This window comes from Perca flavescens, chromosome 4 (assembly GCF_004354835.1).
Source record: "Perca flavescens isolate YP-PL-M2 chromosome 4, PFLA_1.0, whole genome shotgun sequence".
Lineage (NCBI taxonomy): Eukaryota > Metazoa > Chordata > Actinopteri > Perciformes > Percidae > Perca > Perca flavescens.
Genome location: NC_041334.1, coordinates 799,699 through 818,034, shown reverse-complemented (window position 1 = coordinate 818,034; position 18,336 = coordinate 799,699). Strand labels below are relative to the sequence as shown.

Sequence of the window (18,336 nt, the reverse complement as noted above, 5' to 3'; positions counted from 1 at the left end):
ATGTATTTGAAAGATGGAGACAGCTTAGAGCCCAAAAGGACGCAGTGTTGGCTTATTTTCTCCTGAACAGGTAAGCATTAGCTCCACGCTAATTTATCACAGCTACTAGGGACGGGCATTTTTTGTCATTTCAACATTTGTGTACTCACATTGAATTATATAGCTAGAGTACCCGAGTTGGTTACTCACAAAAACAATTGAGACATCGCCAGTAAAGTGATCCCGACTGGTCCTGGCTAACGCCGCCATGCTAACCCAGCTAACATTACCGGAGGAAGCAGCCCATGGCTGTTTACAACGTGTAGTTCAGCGGCTCGAGCAGACAATGGTGAGTTATTTTAAGCCACGAGAGGGGGGCTGTAAATCGGAAAGAGGGGACTATGAGTTTGCAGTGTGTTTAGCGATTGTTGCCGTAATTCTAAGTGATGAAGTGTGTTCCGTCGGCAAGGTAGTGGTATTTTTAGCTTTTCGTATTGTAATTCTAAGCCGAGGAAGTGTGCCTGACTGCCTTTCCTCATATCATAGCACACACTCACAAACACACACACATGCATATGCACACACACACACGCACACACTCACACATGCACATACTCACACATGCACACATACTCACGCACACACACTCACGCATGCACACGCACAGGCACACACACAAAGACACACAGATACACACAGATACACACAGACACAGACACACACACACACACACACACACACACACACACACAGAGAAGTACCGCGGTGACGAGACATCAAACCCAGATGTAATCACAGACTATTTCATGCCGTCGTTTCCCTTTTGGAGCTTGTATCCCTCGTTTTCCAACACAGTCTTCATTTCTCAGCGCTGTGGCACTCCCTTTGCTCTTCAGAACAATGCCACTCACGTTTCCACGCCATCTCGGCTTTCTGTGAACCAGCGATGTCCTGGGAGTGGAATCGGTCTCCTCTTTAACACGCACGACATGCAGGCAGGGGACCAAACCTAATCCGGCCTGCGATAGTGTCTGCAGCGTCGAGGATGGACCGGCATCACTCGGGCAAATCACTGAGGGGAGATTTATTGCCGGCGCCGCCGTGTGAAGCAACTATCTCTATGAAACACACCCGGCGCCGAGCTGAACGACATTTAGAAAGCCCGCAGAGAGCCGGGAGCTGCTGACAAGGAGTGTGAGAGCGATACTCAGAGCCTCGAGCATTTCCACTCAACAGTCGAGTGTTTCATTTTGTTCAGGTTTTACATCCTTTTGTGGTAGTTGTGTGTCTCTTTTTGGACATTTTGTGTGTCTTTTAGGCATTGTTTTGGCGGGGGTTTAGGGGTACTCTCTTAAGAAAATATCATTTTATAGCATCATTATTTCCATATCTGTGACAGCTGAAAGTGTGTGCCTGTGTGTGTGTGTGTGTGTGTGTGTGTGTGTGTGTGTGTGTGTGTGTGTGTGTGTGTGAGCGATACTGAGAGCCTGAAACATTTCCACTCAACAGTTGAGTGTGCCATTGCTGCTCTTAGCGCCACTTTTGTGAATGAATGCAGAGCATTCACACGGTGTCACCGCCGGGATCAGTAGTGTTTGTGAGGGAAACAAAATGAATGACTGAGCTGCCTATTTTCTTGTTTTTTTTTTTTTATTTTATTTCTGTGTCCTGCCAAACATGAAGCCCATCCTATACTGTATGAGATTACAAGACACCACTATTCAACGGACATCTTCCAGCCTCACAGATACAGATCATGTTGATAGATACTGTATATGCACGACAGCAAATGAAAGAATGAAACAAAATAATAATAAAATATTTGTTTATCTTGCTAAACAAGGTATCACGCTGTTCACAATAAAACTGTGTGTCACACTGTCTAGTATCGAACCGAACCGTGAATCTTGTGAACCCCTAATATATATATTTATATATGTGTGTGTGTATATATATATATATATATATATATATATATATATTTATATTTATATTTAACCCCTTAACGCCGACTGTCGCTAATTTGCATCAAACCCCTTCCATTCCGACTGCAGGCGAGATAGCGTGTGTATTCCCCCCAATGCCGTTTTGTTTACATTTGATACATACCTAGGAACCTTTTGCATGCACTGATTTCTCGTAGGACCGGTCGGAGTGGGAGATACATCCGGTTCACGGAAGCAAAATTTAACCTAACCCTAACCCCTGACCCTAAACCTAACCCTGCCCCTAAACCTAACCCTAACCCCTAACCCTAAAGAAACTACTGTCAATGTTAGGGAGTATGAGAGTGTTTTCTTTCTTGCCGTTGTCAAGATCCATGTATTTGTCATTTACAGTTTAGAAGTTCTAACAACTTTGTGACATGAATGAAATCTACTATGTGTTTTATTAATTTTACCATTTTGTAAAGAATTTTACATTAATGCCTGTTGTCGCTAATTTGCATCATACCTAAATTTATATCTATTCCATATGCTATAGACAAATCAACAATCTCAACTTAATTTAGCATCAGCTTGGAGCCAGAAACACACATAATATTTTGTTTATATAATTATGAATAAATTCAGGCGTCAAGGGGATATATATATATATATATATATATATATATATATATATATATATATATACACAGTACAGGCCAAAAGTTTGACACACAGACACACCTTCTCATTCAATGCGTTTCCTTTTTATTTTCATGACTATTTACATTGTAGATTCTCTCCGAAGGCATCAAAACTATGAATACTTAATAAAAAAGTGTGAAATAACTGAAAACATGTCTTATATTTTAGATTCCTCAAAGTAGCCACCCTTTGCTCTGATTACTGCTTCTACACTCTTGGCATTCTCTTGATGAGCTTCAAGAGGTAGTCACCTGAAATGGTTTTCCAACAGTCTTGAAGGAGTTCCCAGAGATGTTAGCACTTGTTGGCCCTTTTGCCTTCACTCTGTGGTCCAGCTCACCCCAAACCATCTCGATTGGGTTCAGGTCCGGTGACTGTGGAGGCCAGGTCATCTGGCGCAGCACTCCATCACTCTCCTTCTTGGTCAAATAGCCCTTACACAGCCTGGAGGTGTGTTTGGGGTCATTGTCCTGTTGAAATATAAATGATGGTCCAACTAAACGCAAACCGGATGGGATGGCATGTCGCTGCAGGATGCTGTGGTAGCCATGCTGGTTCAGTATGCCTTCAATTTTGAATAAATCCCCAACAGTGTCACCAGCAAAGCACCCCCACACCACCACACCTCCTCATCCATGCTTCACGGTGGGAACCAGCCATGTAGAATCCACCCGTTCACCTTTTCTGCATCGCACAAAGACACAGCGGTTGGAACCAAAGATCTCAAATTTGGACTCATCAGACCAAAGCACAGATTTCCACTGGTCTAATGTCCATTCTTTGTGTTTCTTGGCCCAAACAAATCTCTTCTGCTTGTTGCCTCTCCTTAGCCGTGGTTTCCTAGCAGCTACTTGACCATGAAGGCCTGATTCAGTCTCCTCTTAACAGTTGTTCTAGAGATGTGTCTGCTGCTAGAACTCTGTGTGGCATTCATCTGGTCTTTAATCTGAGCTGCTGTTAACTTGTGATTTCTGAGGCTGGTGACTCGGATGAACTTATCCTCAGCAGCAGAGGTGACTCTTGGTCTTCCTTTCCTGGGGCGGTCCTCATGTGAGCCAGTTTTGTTGTAGCGCTTGATGGTTTTTGCGACTGCACTTGGGGACACATTCAAAGTTTTTGCAATTTTCCGGACTAACTGACCTTCATTTGTTAAAGTAATGATGGCCACTCGTTTCTCTTTACTTAGCTGATTGGTTCTTGCCATAATAGGAATTCTAACAGTTGTCCAATAGGGCTGTCGGCTGTGTATCAACCTGACTTCTGCACAACACAACTGATGGTCCCAACCCCATTAATAAGGGAAAAAGTCCACTAATTAACCCTGACAAGGCACACCTGTGAAGGTAAAACCATTTCAGGTGACTACCTCATGAAGCTCATTGAGAGAACACCAAGGGTTTGCAGAGTTATCAAAAAAGCAAAGGGTGGCTACTTTGAAGAATCTAAAATATAAGACATGTTTTCAGTTATTTCACACTTTTTTGTTAAGTACATAATTCCATATGTGTTCATTCATAGTTTTGATGCCTTCAGTGAGAATCTACAATGTAAATAGTCATGAAAATAAAGAAAACGCTTTGAATGAGAAGGTGTGTCCAAACTTTTGGCCTGTACTGTGTATATATATATATATATATATATATATATATATATATATATATATATATATATATATATATATATATATATAATGTGACTATTACACGACCTGGCGTGAGACCGGGTTTATATATATATATTTATATATATATATATATATATACTACCGGTCATACTACCGGTCAAAAGTTTTAGAATACCCCAATTTCTTTAGTTTTTTATTGAAATTTTAGCAGTTCAAGTCCAACGAATAGCTTGAAATGGTACAAAGGTAAGTGGTGAACTGCCTGAGGTTAAAAAAAAAGGCCTTTTTCAGGGAACAAGAACTGGGTAAACAAGTTAAAGCTGTTCTTCAGCAATGGAGGTTGATCAAGCTTTGAAAGTTGGTGCTACCAATTCCCACAGGTGTTCACACTGGTCTGGATTACTTCCAACCCCCTCTGTTTGTATAAAAGTATTGTTGGAACACACTGTGGTACCAGGTGTTCCTGGTGTTCCTGTCACAGGAAGAGGTCTGACAGACCCAAAGCCACAACAGAATCAGAAGACAAGTTTCTGAGAGTCAACAGCTTGCGTGATAGGCGGCTCACAGGACAACAGCTTCAAGCACAGCTTAATAGTGGTCGTAATAAGAAGTCTCAGTTTCAACTGGAAAGAGAAGACTTGGAGCTGCAGGTTTGATAGGTCGAGTTGCAGCAAGAAAGCCATTGGTAAGATGTCATCTTCGGTTCATCACGCAGGATTTTTGTACGCTGTTGAGTAGGAGAAAGGATGGTTCCTCAGTGTGTGACATCTGTCAAACATGGAGGAGGAAGCGTGATGGTCTGGGGCTGTTTTGCTGGATCCAGGGTCGGTGATTTGTACAGAGTGAAAGGCACCCTGAACCAAAACGGCTACCACAGCATTTTGCAGCGCTATGCAGTACCCTCTGGTATGGGCCTAGTTGGTCAGGGGTTCATCCTTCAGCAAGATAATGACCCAAAACATAAGTCCAAGCTATGCCAGAACTACCTTAGCAAAAAATAACCAGATGGTAAGCTTAAAAACATGGAGTGGCCAGCACAGTCCCCAGACTTAAACCCCATTGAGCTGGTTTGGGATGAACTGGACAGAAAAGTGAAAGCAAAGCAACCTACAAGGGCCACACATTTATGGGAACTTCTGCAACAGAGTTGGGAAGAACTTTCTGAAGAATATTTGATTTCCATTGTAGAAAGAATGCCACGAGTGTGTTCAGCTGTTAGATCCGCCAAAGGGGGCTACTTTGATGAGTCAAAAATTTAGAATACATTTTGGTTTATAAATTGATTCCATGATTTATTTTTTTACTTAAATTGTTCATTTGTTCTATTCTTTCATTTCAGAGTACAATAAGACATTGAACTGCATGAATTTCAATAAAACTTTTGACCGGTAGTGTATATAGTGTATATATACAGTATATATAAAACATACTTCCATTGTAGTCCACTTTCACAATCTTTTTAAAACAAGTAACATACATGCAATATCAATAGAGAAAAACAAAGTAATAGTTTTTTTTCAATAACATTGTTTTTGGTGATCTAAATATCACAATCTGTCAAAAGATAAAGATAAGCAGTGAGACACAGAGGATCTTAATGACGCTGTAGCTGCACACAACACACACACACACACACACACACACACACACAAACACACACTTCCTTAAACCTCAGCGGGAAATTCATCCTGCTTTATGTTGCCATGATAAAAGTCAAAAATGTCAAATAAGTGGGACAGAAACCTTGTAAAAAGCAACAAAAACGTTGGAAAAAAGCAGATAAATTCTCGAAAATTAGTTCCCTCCTGATGAGGAGGCAACCAGGCGAGAAACAGAGAGAAGAGGAAGATTAGAAGAGGAGAGAGAGGAAGAGGAGGATGAAAGGATAAAGAAAGGGAGTCAGTCAGCAGAGAGGGCTGGTCGACTTGTTTTCTTGTGTGAATGTTGATTATGCACTGTTACAAATATAGTGATAATAACAATGACACCAACAATAGCAGACATACACACACACACACACACACACACACACACACACACACACACACACACACACACACACACACACACACACACACACACAGAGTGACTCAGCCAAGAGCTCGTACAGCTTTCTGCTTTATTTTTCGTCCGTCGGTAGGCGTGGAAATAACAGCATGTTGATGAATGCTGTGTGTGTGTGTGTGTGTGTGTGTGTGTGTGTGTGTGTGTGTGTGTGTGTGTGTGTGTGTGTGTGTGAGAGAAAGAGGAGGAAATCAGTGAAAATGAGAGGTTGTAATGAATTCAGTGATTGCTGTATGCCGAGCTGGGTCACTGTAATTAAGTGTGATTAAGACACAATGTTTCTCTCTTTCCCTTCTCTCTCTTTTCTCTCTATCTCTTTTTTCTGGTTATGTCTCAGGTCGGTAACTTTGTCCTTCACTCTCTGTCCAATAGACAGCGAGCGTTTCCACCGTGTGACATTTGTTCACAATGTTTGCCACTGTGCAGTGTGAACGCTAACCCAACCAAATGAGAAATGCTATAAAACTTTGAATAGCACCGAGTCTTCAGGTCTGCGTAGTCGATTGGAACGTAATTACGGACGTTACGCGATACAGCCAGTCTTGTGCTGATGATCTGACCCGCTTTCTATGTCCTGATAACAGTTTAGCAAACAGTTTTTAAAAATTTTAGTGAACTCACAAACAGAAGAATCAGTCTCTCGGTCATTGATTTGCACTGCGCGTCGGTGTCGCATAGGGAAAAGTTCAACACAAGTCATCTCTTGCAGCAGACGTGTGACGAGCACGAACGCGATGTTTCAGGGGTTTGCGCTTGTCACTTTGCCTGTCCCCCTACCTGCCCACTCACCACTCAGTGAAAAGTAATTACTAAGCACTGCAATCACATCGTTCATTACTGTCAGTTACTTAAGTGTTGCACTTGTGCCACGTGGGAGGATATTCGAGCCTTTCTGACCTTCCGGTTCAGAGTTCACACCGGTAAACTCTGCACCAGATGTTTTCCACCAGCTAATAAGCAGAGAACGGAGAGATCTGTCAGAGAGAAACAGAAAGGAAAGAGCGAGAATGGAGAGATCTGTGTCTGTGTCTTTAGCTGCAGACTGTTGCACAGGATGTTTCAATCTGTTCCAAAGCAATACAGCCACACTTTTTGAATGTTTAGCTTTTTGAATGGAGTAGTTTTATGAGTATGCGTACATGAGTACATGAGCACAGTATTGGAGCTGATACTGGTATCGGTATGGGTGTCCACCGCCTGTTTTGTCCCCAGAGACAAACACGTGTGCTGACAGGCTGCAGGAGCGGCTGTCAGAAACCATAGTGACCAACAGTCCTTTAATAGGCCGCAGCACTCAGCAGAAGGTCAATAACTGAAGTCCTCTGTTGCTGAACACACACATGCACGCACACACACACACACACACACACGCACAAACGCACAGACACACGCGCGCACGAATGTCAGGTGTAAATGTCAATAAGTGTTCAGTGCATCTCTGTTTTGTCTCGCTCCGTCTTTGTCTCCGTTTGAAAGATTAGTCTGCTTTCTTATTCCTCTCAGGTACACACAAACTTCTGGACCCCTGAATCAATTTAGGATCTCTCACTGTCTGTCACTGTCACATTGTCACCCCCGCTCTTCCTGTTTCCTCCTTCCCTTGTTTCCTTCTCTTGCTGTTAATCCCTCTTTCTCTCCTCTCTCCTCTCGTCTTTTATTGCCGTCTGTCTCAGATCAATGCAGCTTTATTTGGCATCACCTTCCAGCTCGGGTCGTGTTTGTTTCTTTCAGATGCTGCCCCTCCCTTCCTCTTCCCCTCCCTCCCTCCCTCCCTCTCTCTCCGGATCGATACAAGCTTTAGCCGATGTCACATCGTAGCACAGGTCGTGTTTTATTGAAGCTGTCGAGGGGCTGACCTTTCCTTGTCCCAGGAGAGAGAGGGATGTATGATGGAGGGAGAGAGGGATGTATGACGGAGGGAGAGAGGGATGTATGAGGGAGGGAAAGAGGGAGCGATTGTTGGGGGAGGACAATCTCGCTACGCATTAGTGTCGACTTAAAGTTATGTTGGATTGAGGCTGAAATGTGGTTGGTTAGAGTGAATGTCTTCCTCCCTGGCAGTGTTCTCTCTGTCCTGTCAGCTTCGGTGTTTGTCTGTCCACCTGTAACTTGAGTTTATTTTGAGGATTTCAGGTTACGCAGGTGTCAAGTGTCCCTGAAGTCACAGCGTGGGACAGACTTGGATACTTTACTCAATCTATTTTTATCTATTTTCTTTCTTTCTTCCATGTTTTTCTGTCCGTCAGTGAGAGACAGGACAATGGCAACGCCTCCAGAAGCTGCCATCAACAAGAGCACAAATTGTGTGTCAACATGTCGGCACAATAATACAAAACCCCAAACTTGGCTCATGTGTGTCTGACGTTGTTCTGCTCAGGCTATGTCTGCTGGGCATCTCATACAGGCTACATTCACACCGCTACCTTTTGGTTAGGAAAGGAATATCTTCTGCTACGTTTCCCCCTCTCATTCCCCCTGCTCTGGCGTGTCCCCCTCTCATTCCCCCTGCTCTGGTGTGTCCCCCTCTCATTCCCCCTGCTCTGGTGTTTCCCCCTCTCATTCCCCCTGCTCTGGTGTTTCCCCCTCTCATTCCCCCTGCTCTGGTGTTTCCCCCTCTCATTCCCCTTGCTCTGGCGTTTCCCCCTCTCATTCCCCCTGCCCCAGGTTGAAGGTGTTTCTGGTTCCCTGAGGTTTACAGTGTCTTCAAGCCGTAGGCCTCCAGATTCAGTAAAAAAAAAAAAAAAAAAAAAAAACCCCACTGTGTGTGTGTGTGTGTGTGTGTGTGAGAGAGAGAGAGAGAGAGAGAGAGAGAGAGAGAGAGAGACTGTGTGTGTGTGTGTCTGCATATTCATGTGCTTGCATGCTTTTCTCTGTGCTGTTGTTTTTTGCAACAGTTCGCTCACTCAATAACTTGTTTATGTGCGTTTTTCATTTTGGGAGTGTTTTTATGACTGTGTGTGTGTCTGTGTGAGTGTGTGTGTGTCTATCACCTCAGGCCAGATGAGGTAGTATTTGTGATTTTCTTGTGTTAGAAGCCAGAAAAGCTCCAACCTGTTTCAGCTCCGTTTAAAGGCTGCAGCACCGTTTGGTAAAAAGCTCTCGCGGCTCTGCATCACCTCGCGACAGGTGACTCCGAGCATCACTGCAGCTACCAAGACAAACACATGAAACACAATCACTTCACTCTGCTGTCTTTCATTCATCCGCACTGACGTTTCTCCCACCTAGTGTTTCTGTTCCTCGCAAAATAGACATTTAACTTTCTTTCTTTCTTAAACATTTTCCTCATGATACTTACAGACTTTTACTGAAGTAACATTTTCAATGCAGGACTTTAACTTGTAATAGAGTGCATTAACAATGTGGTATTAGTACTTTTACTGCAGTAAAGGATCTGAACACTTCCAGCACTAGTTATGTTCTCACTCCGAGCTCGTAAAATACGACTGTTTGGACAGTGGCTGTCAGCGTCCTTGTAGAACGTACCGGGGAGAGCAGCAGCTACACGGGGTTTAAAGAGTAGTATTTAAGGGGGAAATTCCGCGTAAGGAGGTTGGTCGGGGGGGGTCCAAACACAGGAATTTCACCCAGGAGACAGGGGTTTGTGTCCAGCGTGTGTCTTTAACCGTCCCGTTCTTCCGGCGTGTCACGGAAACGTACGCCCATCCACGATCTTTTCCTTAACATAACTGCGTCAAAAGAGACGCCAATAGTCCCGACCAAGCGTGTTTAGTTAAAGCGCGTTATATGACACTAAAGGAGACCTTTAGTGTCAATAACAACAACAAAGGCACCTGACCAAGCGTCCGTATTTTACTAGATTGGAGTGAGAATGTGTTGAGACAGCATGAACTTCCACAGAAATTGACAGAGTGCTTGTGCAGCAAATGCTATTTCAAAAACCCTACTTGCACCAGATCTTTGTGTTCTTTTTTTATGAATTGAAAAACCAAAATAATGAGCCGTGTGTGTAATAAACTGTGGCTCGACAGAAAGGTCTGTGGGTGTTAAACCTTCGACACTTTCCTGCAAACATCAAACTTTAACCCAACAAAATGTTGTGAATGTGTTAGTGCGTCTCCACTCCTGGCAGATCAAAGGCTAATTGGGAGAAACATCTACTGAGGGGGTTTGCAACTTTAAGAGTTTCTACAAGAATCTCCCGAGGGATGGGATTTAGTTTTTCCTGGCCATTAGTGAAGACCGTAATGGACAGAGATCACATAATCCGTGACCCCTCGCACACTTGGAGTAATTACCACCAACACTTTTAGTCTCGGCTGTCAAACGCCTTTCTCAGGCAAACAGAAGGAAATCAGCTCTGATTTATCCTCCGCTTCTTCTCCAGTATATTAGCACTGGCTCGGAGAAAAGGTTGCATTTTTATCTCAAACCCAAACTCAATTTCCAGTCAAGTCTTTGAAGCTGCAGCTCCGTCTGTTTATCTACCGCCTCAGAGTGAAGTTTCTCTCTCGAATTCACGTTCTGCTTTATTTCTAAACTTTCAGGTTTCCGTCCATGTTGAGCTTCAACATAATGCTCCAAACCTTTGGTTTATTCCAACTTCTTGTCAGTAGTAGGGCTGCACAGTCAATCCTTTTCTCACCGACACTGACAGGAAGGGTTGTTGTTCTACACTGGATACTGTAGGACCTTGATGGACCATGATTTACTGGCTAATAACTTACAAGTTCAAATTCAAGTTCAATACTTTATTGTCATGTCAACACAGTTGATTGGAATTTATCTTGGTGCCAATCAGGTAAAAAAAAAGGCAATACATACACAGGAACATACAGTACATAAAAGACAATCACATAGACAATCATTCCAACCAGTAAAAAGCTGTAAAGACCTTGTGCAATCGCAACTTCCCATGAAGTGTCTGGTGCTGTCTAGAAAGTGCATTTGAATAAGGTGTATTTAGTCCAGGTTTACGCCCGCGACACAGAATGTGACGTTAGTTCCGTAAAGTAACAAATAAAACTCTCTAGCTGTGATGGAAACTGTTCCCTCATTCCCTCCCTCACTATTCCATACATAACATTTAATAAATAGTGAACTATATAGGGAACGACAAACCAGATTTTGGACACTAAACTGAAAACACATCGTTGTGTGACTTGCGTCAGGAGATGCACCTGTGCGTGTGTATATATAAATATATAAATAACTGGGCTTGGTCAAACTGAAGGAAACACAGGGAAACCAAGATGGACATAAGAAGACCAAACTAAACCTAAACCCCCCCTCCAACATGGGCAGCACATGGTACGTCCCAATTGGCAGCCCACAGGATATAACAGTCCCTAACCCTCAGCAGTTTCTTTTTCTGCAACAGGAAGTACCCGTCAGCATGGTAACAAAGACAGAAAACATGATTTATAAAACAGAAAATGAGTGTTTAACCATGCAATGTAAAAATGTGTGCACTCCATTTAAACAGTGCAAGCCTGAAAGCAAATACATATGTTGATAATGAATGAAATAAACAGTGTGATGTGTACTTTTGTGAGCATGAAATGTTTGGGGTGTGGCCAACTGCAGAAGATTTGAACCGGTCTTCTTAAAATAAGTTGAAATATGTAGAATATTACCATTGCTGGCTGTTGCGTCTATTTGTCCCTTTTTGATGTTTTGCATCACGTTGTGTCTCTCTTTGGATGTTTTACGTCTCTTTCTGGATGTTTTTTGTCACTTTGTGTCTATTTCTGTCTCTTTGCATCTATTTGAGGTTTAGCGTCTCGTTGCGTCTCTTTTTGGATGTTTTGCATCTCTTTCTGGACATTGTCCGTGTCTTTTTGGACATTTTGCGTCTCTTTTTGGACGTTTTGCGTCTCTTTGCATGTATTTGTGTCTCTTTTTGGGCGCTTTCCGTCTCTTTGTGTCTTTTTGTGTCTCTTTGTGTACTGTTGTGAGCATGAAATGTTTGGGGTGTGGCCGACTGCAAACGATTTTAACCGGTGTTCTTAAAATAAATTGAAATATGTCGAATATTATCATTGCTGGCTGTTGTTACAAGGCCCAGTGCAGAACCAGTTGTGTAGTTGTTTAACCCAAGGAATCTCTCTCTGTCTCTGCAGATTCCTCAGATCAGCTACGCGTCCACGGCCCCGGAGCTGAGTGACGACCGCCGCTACGACTTCTTCTCCCGCGTGGTCCCTCCAGACAGCTTCCAGGCGCAGGCCATGGTGGACATCGTCAAGGCGATGGGCTGGAACTACGTCTCCACAGTGGCGTCCGAGGGCAGCTACGGCGAGAAGGGCGTGGACGCCTTCATGCAGCTCTCCAGAGAAGCAGGTAAGACGCCCGACCTTCTGTAGTGTGTTTCATACAGCGTGGGAGGCGTTGGAGCCCCGTTCAGTGACACATGAAGGCGAGGAGACAGAGCGCATCGCATCGTGTTTGGTGTTTTAAAACTTCCTTGTGGCAGAGATAGAGGCAGTTATGTTTCCTGTTTCCTGTACAGGACTCTCACACCGCCTCAAAACACACCGACAAGTCTGATCTCTGTTACATGACTGGAAAAAGTATTTTTTGGCCATTGCATTACGTGATGGGCACAGAGTTGCACGTAGTTCTACTGTTTGGCTGCTGGTGCTCTGGTTTCTGTCCCATCGAGGGACGCAGTCGTCTTGATTTAGTCCGAAGCCCTTTTATTAACATGACAGAGGGCAAACTGGGATTCTCACTTACGCCTCTAAAAGTTAGAGAGAGAGAGAGAGAGAGAGAGAGAGAGAGAGAGAGCGCGATCGATTGATCGATGGATCCAGGAATGCTTTGTGGACTAGCCAGACCTTCCTCCGCAGCACTGTGGACATGTTAGTTAATATAAAAGTAAGTTTATAATTGAGTAAGTTATTTATGAAGATGAAATTGATCACATATGAGGCGTTGAGTCACAGAAGCTTGAAAGGAGTTATGTACAGGGATGGTGATTGCTCCCTAAATAATCTCGCTGACATTTGGAGCGATCTGGCAACTCTTCACATCTAACAGCAGTTAGGGGGGGCATGGCGCTGCAGAAATCTTCTCACTCTGCTAACTCCAAACGGACGGCTGATATTTCCACACAGATGAGACCCTGATCATAGATCCGTGCTGCTGTATGAACCCTGGTTCCATCAGATTCATTGCGTGGCCGTCCTTGCATGTCTCCATACATTATCTGTCTTACCCTCTGCTTGGAGGTCATTTGTTTTAGCTAAAAGACTCACAAATATCCAGTAAATGGACTACATGCACCGTTACATGACTATTTGTGTCTCTTTCTGGACATTTTGCGTCTCCCTTGTCTATTTGCGTCTCTTTTTGCATCCCTTTTTGGAGATTTTGCATCTCTGCGTCTATTCACATCTCTTTTTGGACATTTTTTTCTTCTCCATAAATTATCCGTCTTATTGCCGCAGCCTAAAACACACTCCCCCCCCACACACACACACACACACTTAGAGGTAATTTGTTTTAAAAGACTCACACATATCCAGTAAATGGACTACGTGCACCGTTACATGACTGGCCGACGCAGCGTGACACAGGGTTGTTTCTCATAATATCTTCGAGACGGAGTTCCCTTCATCAGACTGTGAGGAACATGCTTTATTGTTCAGAAATGAATGATAAACCCATGAAACGTGCAATATTAGGAGAGTCTGAGGTTGTAATTTCTCCTAAATCCTCTCATTTCTGATGCTATCAATCCAAGAACTCGCACTACGCCTTCTTAGTCGACTGTCCAGCTGATAACTATCTGATAAAAGAGAGAGAAAAGAGCACAGCTCTTTCTGGGTTATCTGCAGATTTGGGAGTAATCCTCCATGTATCGATTACTGGAGTTTTCAGACACACATCTGCATGTAAAGCTGTCTCTCGCACACCGACACACAGCGGCGGTAATATAATTAGAGTGCGTTTGGTTTCCAGCAGGTCGGTGGAGATAGAGGTACTGCAGCGAGGAGACATCCAGAGTGATTAGTCAGGTGTTGGGAGAAGGATTAGCAGGGAAGAGTTTCTCTCTTATCACAAGTTTTCCCAGGCTTTCTCTCCGTCTCTGCAGCTGCTGAGTCGAGTCTGATAAACCAGCCAAGTCATCGCTACGGCAGAAACAAAGTGCAACAAATTACAAACAGGAGTTTCATATTTCTGTTGCCGTGTATTTAGCATTTTCTGATCCAAGGTTATTATTCTGCAGAACAGAGACACATCTCAAAGCCCCTCAGGAAGCTGCTCTCATTGTCTCGGAATCAGCAGGATGCTGGAGATAAACGCTGTGAGATATTGGCCTTTCGTTCCTTCAGAGGAGGAGAATGCTGACGGGGTAACGGAGCCCGTTAACACTGTCTGAAGGGAGAGTCGGCAGCAGATAGATGGAGGGAATACTGGCTCCCAGGTATTTACCATGCCGAGGAAAAAACAACCTGTTTGCTCTGTTAGTAAAACGGTTTGCATAGTTGGGTTTCTTACGTGAGCAGTCCAGACGGTGTCGGCATTATTCATCAAATCTTTCATCTCACAGGAAAGCTGCTGCAATATCACAGTAGTCTTCCATGATATAGAAACAAACTCATGGCTGTGGAACAGAAACAACAGGTCAGCTTCAAACATGCAGTAGAAATAACTGAGAGGTATCAAAAAAGCAAAGGGTGGCTACTTTGAAGAATCTAAAATATAAGACATGTTTTCAGTTATTTCACACTTTTTTGTTAAGTACATAATTCCATATGTGATGTGTAATATTCAAGAACTCGTGCCTTCTGACATATGAACGTGTTAAACACACTAAATGATCTGATTTTACCAACACTCAAGACCCTATTTTAACCATCTAAGCGCGTACGGTGTGAAGCGCCTGGAGCAGGTGTGTTTAGGGCGGGCCGGGTGTCCAAATCCACTTTTGCTAGTTTGGCGGTGGAAAAAATGGTCCGTGCGCCGGGCTGGGTTCTACTTAGTGTCTTCATTAATCATAGGTGTGTTTTGGGCATAACATGCAATAAACCAATCCGAGTGTCATCTGTTGTGCGTCCCTGTGTGTGTAACAAACATAGTGTGCGCGCACTGTGCACGAGCCTAGGAGCATTTTACTAATTTGCTGTTAAAATAACAATGAAATGCTGCTTTATTAACTTTAGACCAGGTTTTTGTTGGTCAATGCTGCGATCACTTCCCGCTGCCGCAAGATATCAATACTCCCAGAATGCACCTGAACACACCTCCCCGTAAGACCAGGCGCAGATGCATTTGCTATTTAAATGACGTGGGCGCTGGATGGGAAACTGACAACTGTGTTGGTCTTAAACTTTGGACGGACTTTGTGCCGCGCCGGGTGCAAGATAGGACCCTGAAAATCTTTTCAAGTGTCTGCAATAAAAAAAATAGAGCTTCGCAAACGTAACTCTGATAAACTAAACCTGCAGTAGCTGTTTGCTGTGACAGAAACCATTTGTATTTTTTATTTCTTGCACTTTTTTACCCCTTTTTGTTACACTTTTGTATTTGTGACACTTTGAAAAATCTTTAAAAAGGAATGTTACAATAACTTCAATAGCGCTGACAAAAAGAACAGTCAAAAAAACAAGTCAAAACTCAACTTGAGACTTGCTGGAGTCATAGCAGGGACTCGACTCGACTTGTGATTTGCTGGACTTATAGCAGGGACTTGACTTTCTTGATTCTTGATTCACAGAGACTTGAGACCTGCTTGTGACTTACTCCCACCTCTCCCACAGGACCATTGAAAAGTTTTAACATTTTTACATTCTGCCATTTCGTTTAATGGCAGAATCTGCTGCACCGATTTCTTTTTTCCATTCTTCCCGTGCATCACACGGGTTCACAAGTGATCAAGTCTGCGTCTTGTTTCCTTCCACTGGTCTCCATGGACATCAGCTGTTTGTTCAGGGTTGTTTCCATCCCTTCATCCTCCTCACAGTGTTGATTTATGAACCCATTAGTCTGGAGAACTGTGAGATAAGTTAATGCAGCGCGTCATTGGTCTGTTTGATTACCTGGGAGTCCCGGACGGCGTGCGTCAGCCGCTGATTAGCCTCCTCCGCTCCCACAAACACATCGCTGACACGTTACTTATCATCGCCGCTAGGAGAGAAAACCGAGGTGGTTTCACTCTACTTCATCAGACCGAGGTGTGTTACAGGGAATGACAGCCAGCGCTGGAAGAAGTATTCAGATCCTTTACTGCAGCAAAAGTACTGTACACTGGAAAAATACTCTGTTACAGACGAAGTATTTTTACAGTGTGGTATTATTTTACTGCAGTAAAAGATCTGGATACTTCTTCCAGAGCTGGAAGCTCCTAATTTCCACCCCAGCCATATATCTCTCTCTCACACACACACACACAGACACACACACACACACACATACACATACACATACACACACATACACAGAGACACACACACAGAGACACAGACACACACAGAGACACACATACACAGACACACACACACACACACACACACACACATACACAAACACAAACAAACACAGACACAGACACAGAAACACACACACATACACACAAACAAACAGACACACACACAGAGACACAGACACACACACATACAAACAAACAAACAAACAGACACACACACAGAGACACAGACACACACACACACACACCACATATATACACACACCCACAAACACAAACACACAAACAAACAAACACAGACACACATACAGAGAGAAACACACACAGAGGCACAGACACACACCCAGAGAAACACACACACACACACACACACACACACACACAACATATACACAAACACACACAGACACACAGACACACACACACAAACAAACACAGACACACACACATACACAGAGACGCACCCAGAGAAACACACACACGCAGACACGCACACACACACACACACCTCATACACACACACACAGGGTTTTTCTGCAGTGAGTACTTTTACTGCATGTCTTTCCTCTGCTGCTCTTTCCAGTTTTAACGAGCACCACCACAGCTCGTTAAGACGACGGTGTCGTCTCAGTGACTCATCAGTTCAGACGCGCTGATTCGTGACTCTATCTCCCAGAGAACGACTGCAGAATGTTGGATCTTCTACTTTATACCGTCAAAAGTTTGAATAGTTTTAATTCCATTCATAAATCCAGTCCAGGTACTTGAAGAAGTCCTGCTTAGGGCCCTATCTTGCACACAATTGCCTTTGTACACTGATGCATGTATCATTCCTATTTTGCACCCGACACACAGCGGACTTTTCCCTCCACAGACCTAAATTAGGGAATGTATTTGCGCTCCCGGGGGCGGTTCAACGAAAAGAGGAGGTGTGTTCAGGCGAAAACGTTCCCTGGTGCTATTTTACAGTTTAAGAAAACAATTCCGCCACAGACCAGGAAAAACCTGGTCTAAAGTCAGTGGTGCTAGTCTAAAGTCAGTGGTGCTCATCTAAAGTCAGTGGTGCTAGTCTAAAGTTAGTGGTGCTAGTCTATAGTCAGTGGTGCTAGTCTAAAGTCAGTGGTGCTAGTCTATAGTCAGTGGTGCTAATCTAAAGTCAGTGGTACTGGTCTAAAGTCAGTGGTGCTAGTCTAAAGTCAGTGGTGATAGTCTATAGTCAGTGGTGCTAATCTAAAGTCAGTGGTACTGGTCTAAAGTCAGTGGTGCTAGTCTAAAGTTAGTGGTGCTAGTCTAAAGTCAGTGGTGCTAGTCTAAAGTCAGTGGTGCTAGTCTATAGTCAGTGGTGCTAATCTAAAGTCAGTGGTACTGGTCTAAAGTCAGTGGTGCTAGTCTAAAGTCAGTGGTGCTAGTCTATAGTCAGTGGTGCTAGTCTAAAATCAGTGGTGCTAGTCTATAGTCAGTGGTGCTAATCTAAAGTCAGTGGTGCTAGTCTAAAGTCAGTGGTGCTAGTCTAAAGTCAGTGGTGCTAGTCTAAAGTCAGTGGCGCTAGTCTATAGTCAGTGGTACTAATCTAAAGTCAGTGGTGCTAGTCTAAAGTCAGTGGTGATAGTCTAAAGTCAGTGGCGCTAGTCTAAAGTCAGTGGCGCTAG

At 43.6% G+C, this 18,336-nt stretch overlaps 1 protein-coding gene across 2 annotated transcripts in view; it reads left to right on the top strand.

Moving 5' to 3' along the window:
- grm7 (glutamate metabotropic receptor 7) overlaps nucleotides 1-18,336 on the top strand; it is a 184,445-nt gene that overhangs the window by 59,531 nt on the left and 106,578 nt on the right. Inside the window, exons 1-2 of one of the 2 annotated variants that reach the window (XM_028575993.1) lie at nucleotides 11,644-11,656; nucleotides 12,381-12,597. In XM_028575993.1, the coding sequence (XP_028431794.1) occupies nucleotides 11,654-11,656; nucleotides 12,381-12,597 (220 nt within the window). In that variant the 5' untranslated portion in view covers nucleotides 11,644-11,653. Of the gene's footprint in view, nucleotides 1-11,643; nucleotides 11,657-12,380; nucleotides 12,598-18,336 lie in introns of those variants that run through there. The other variant, XM_028575992.1, reaches the window with a different exon arrangement.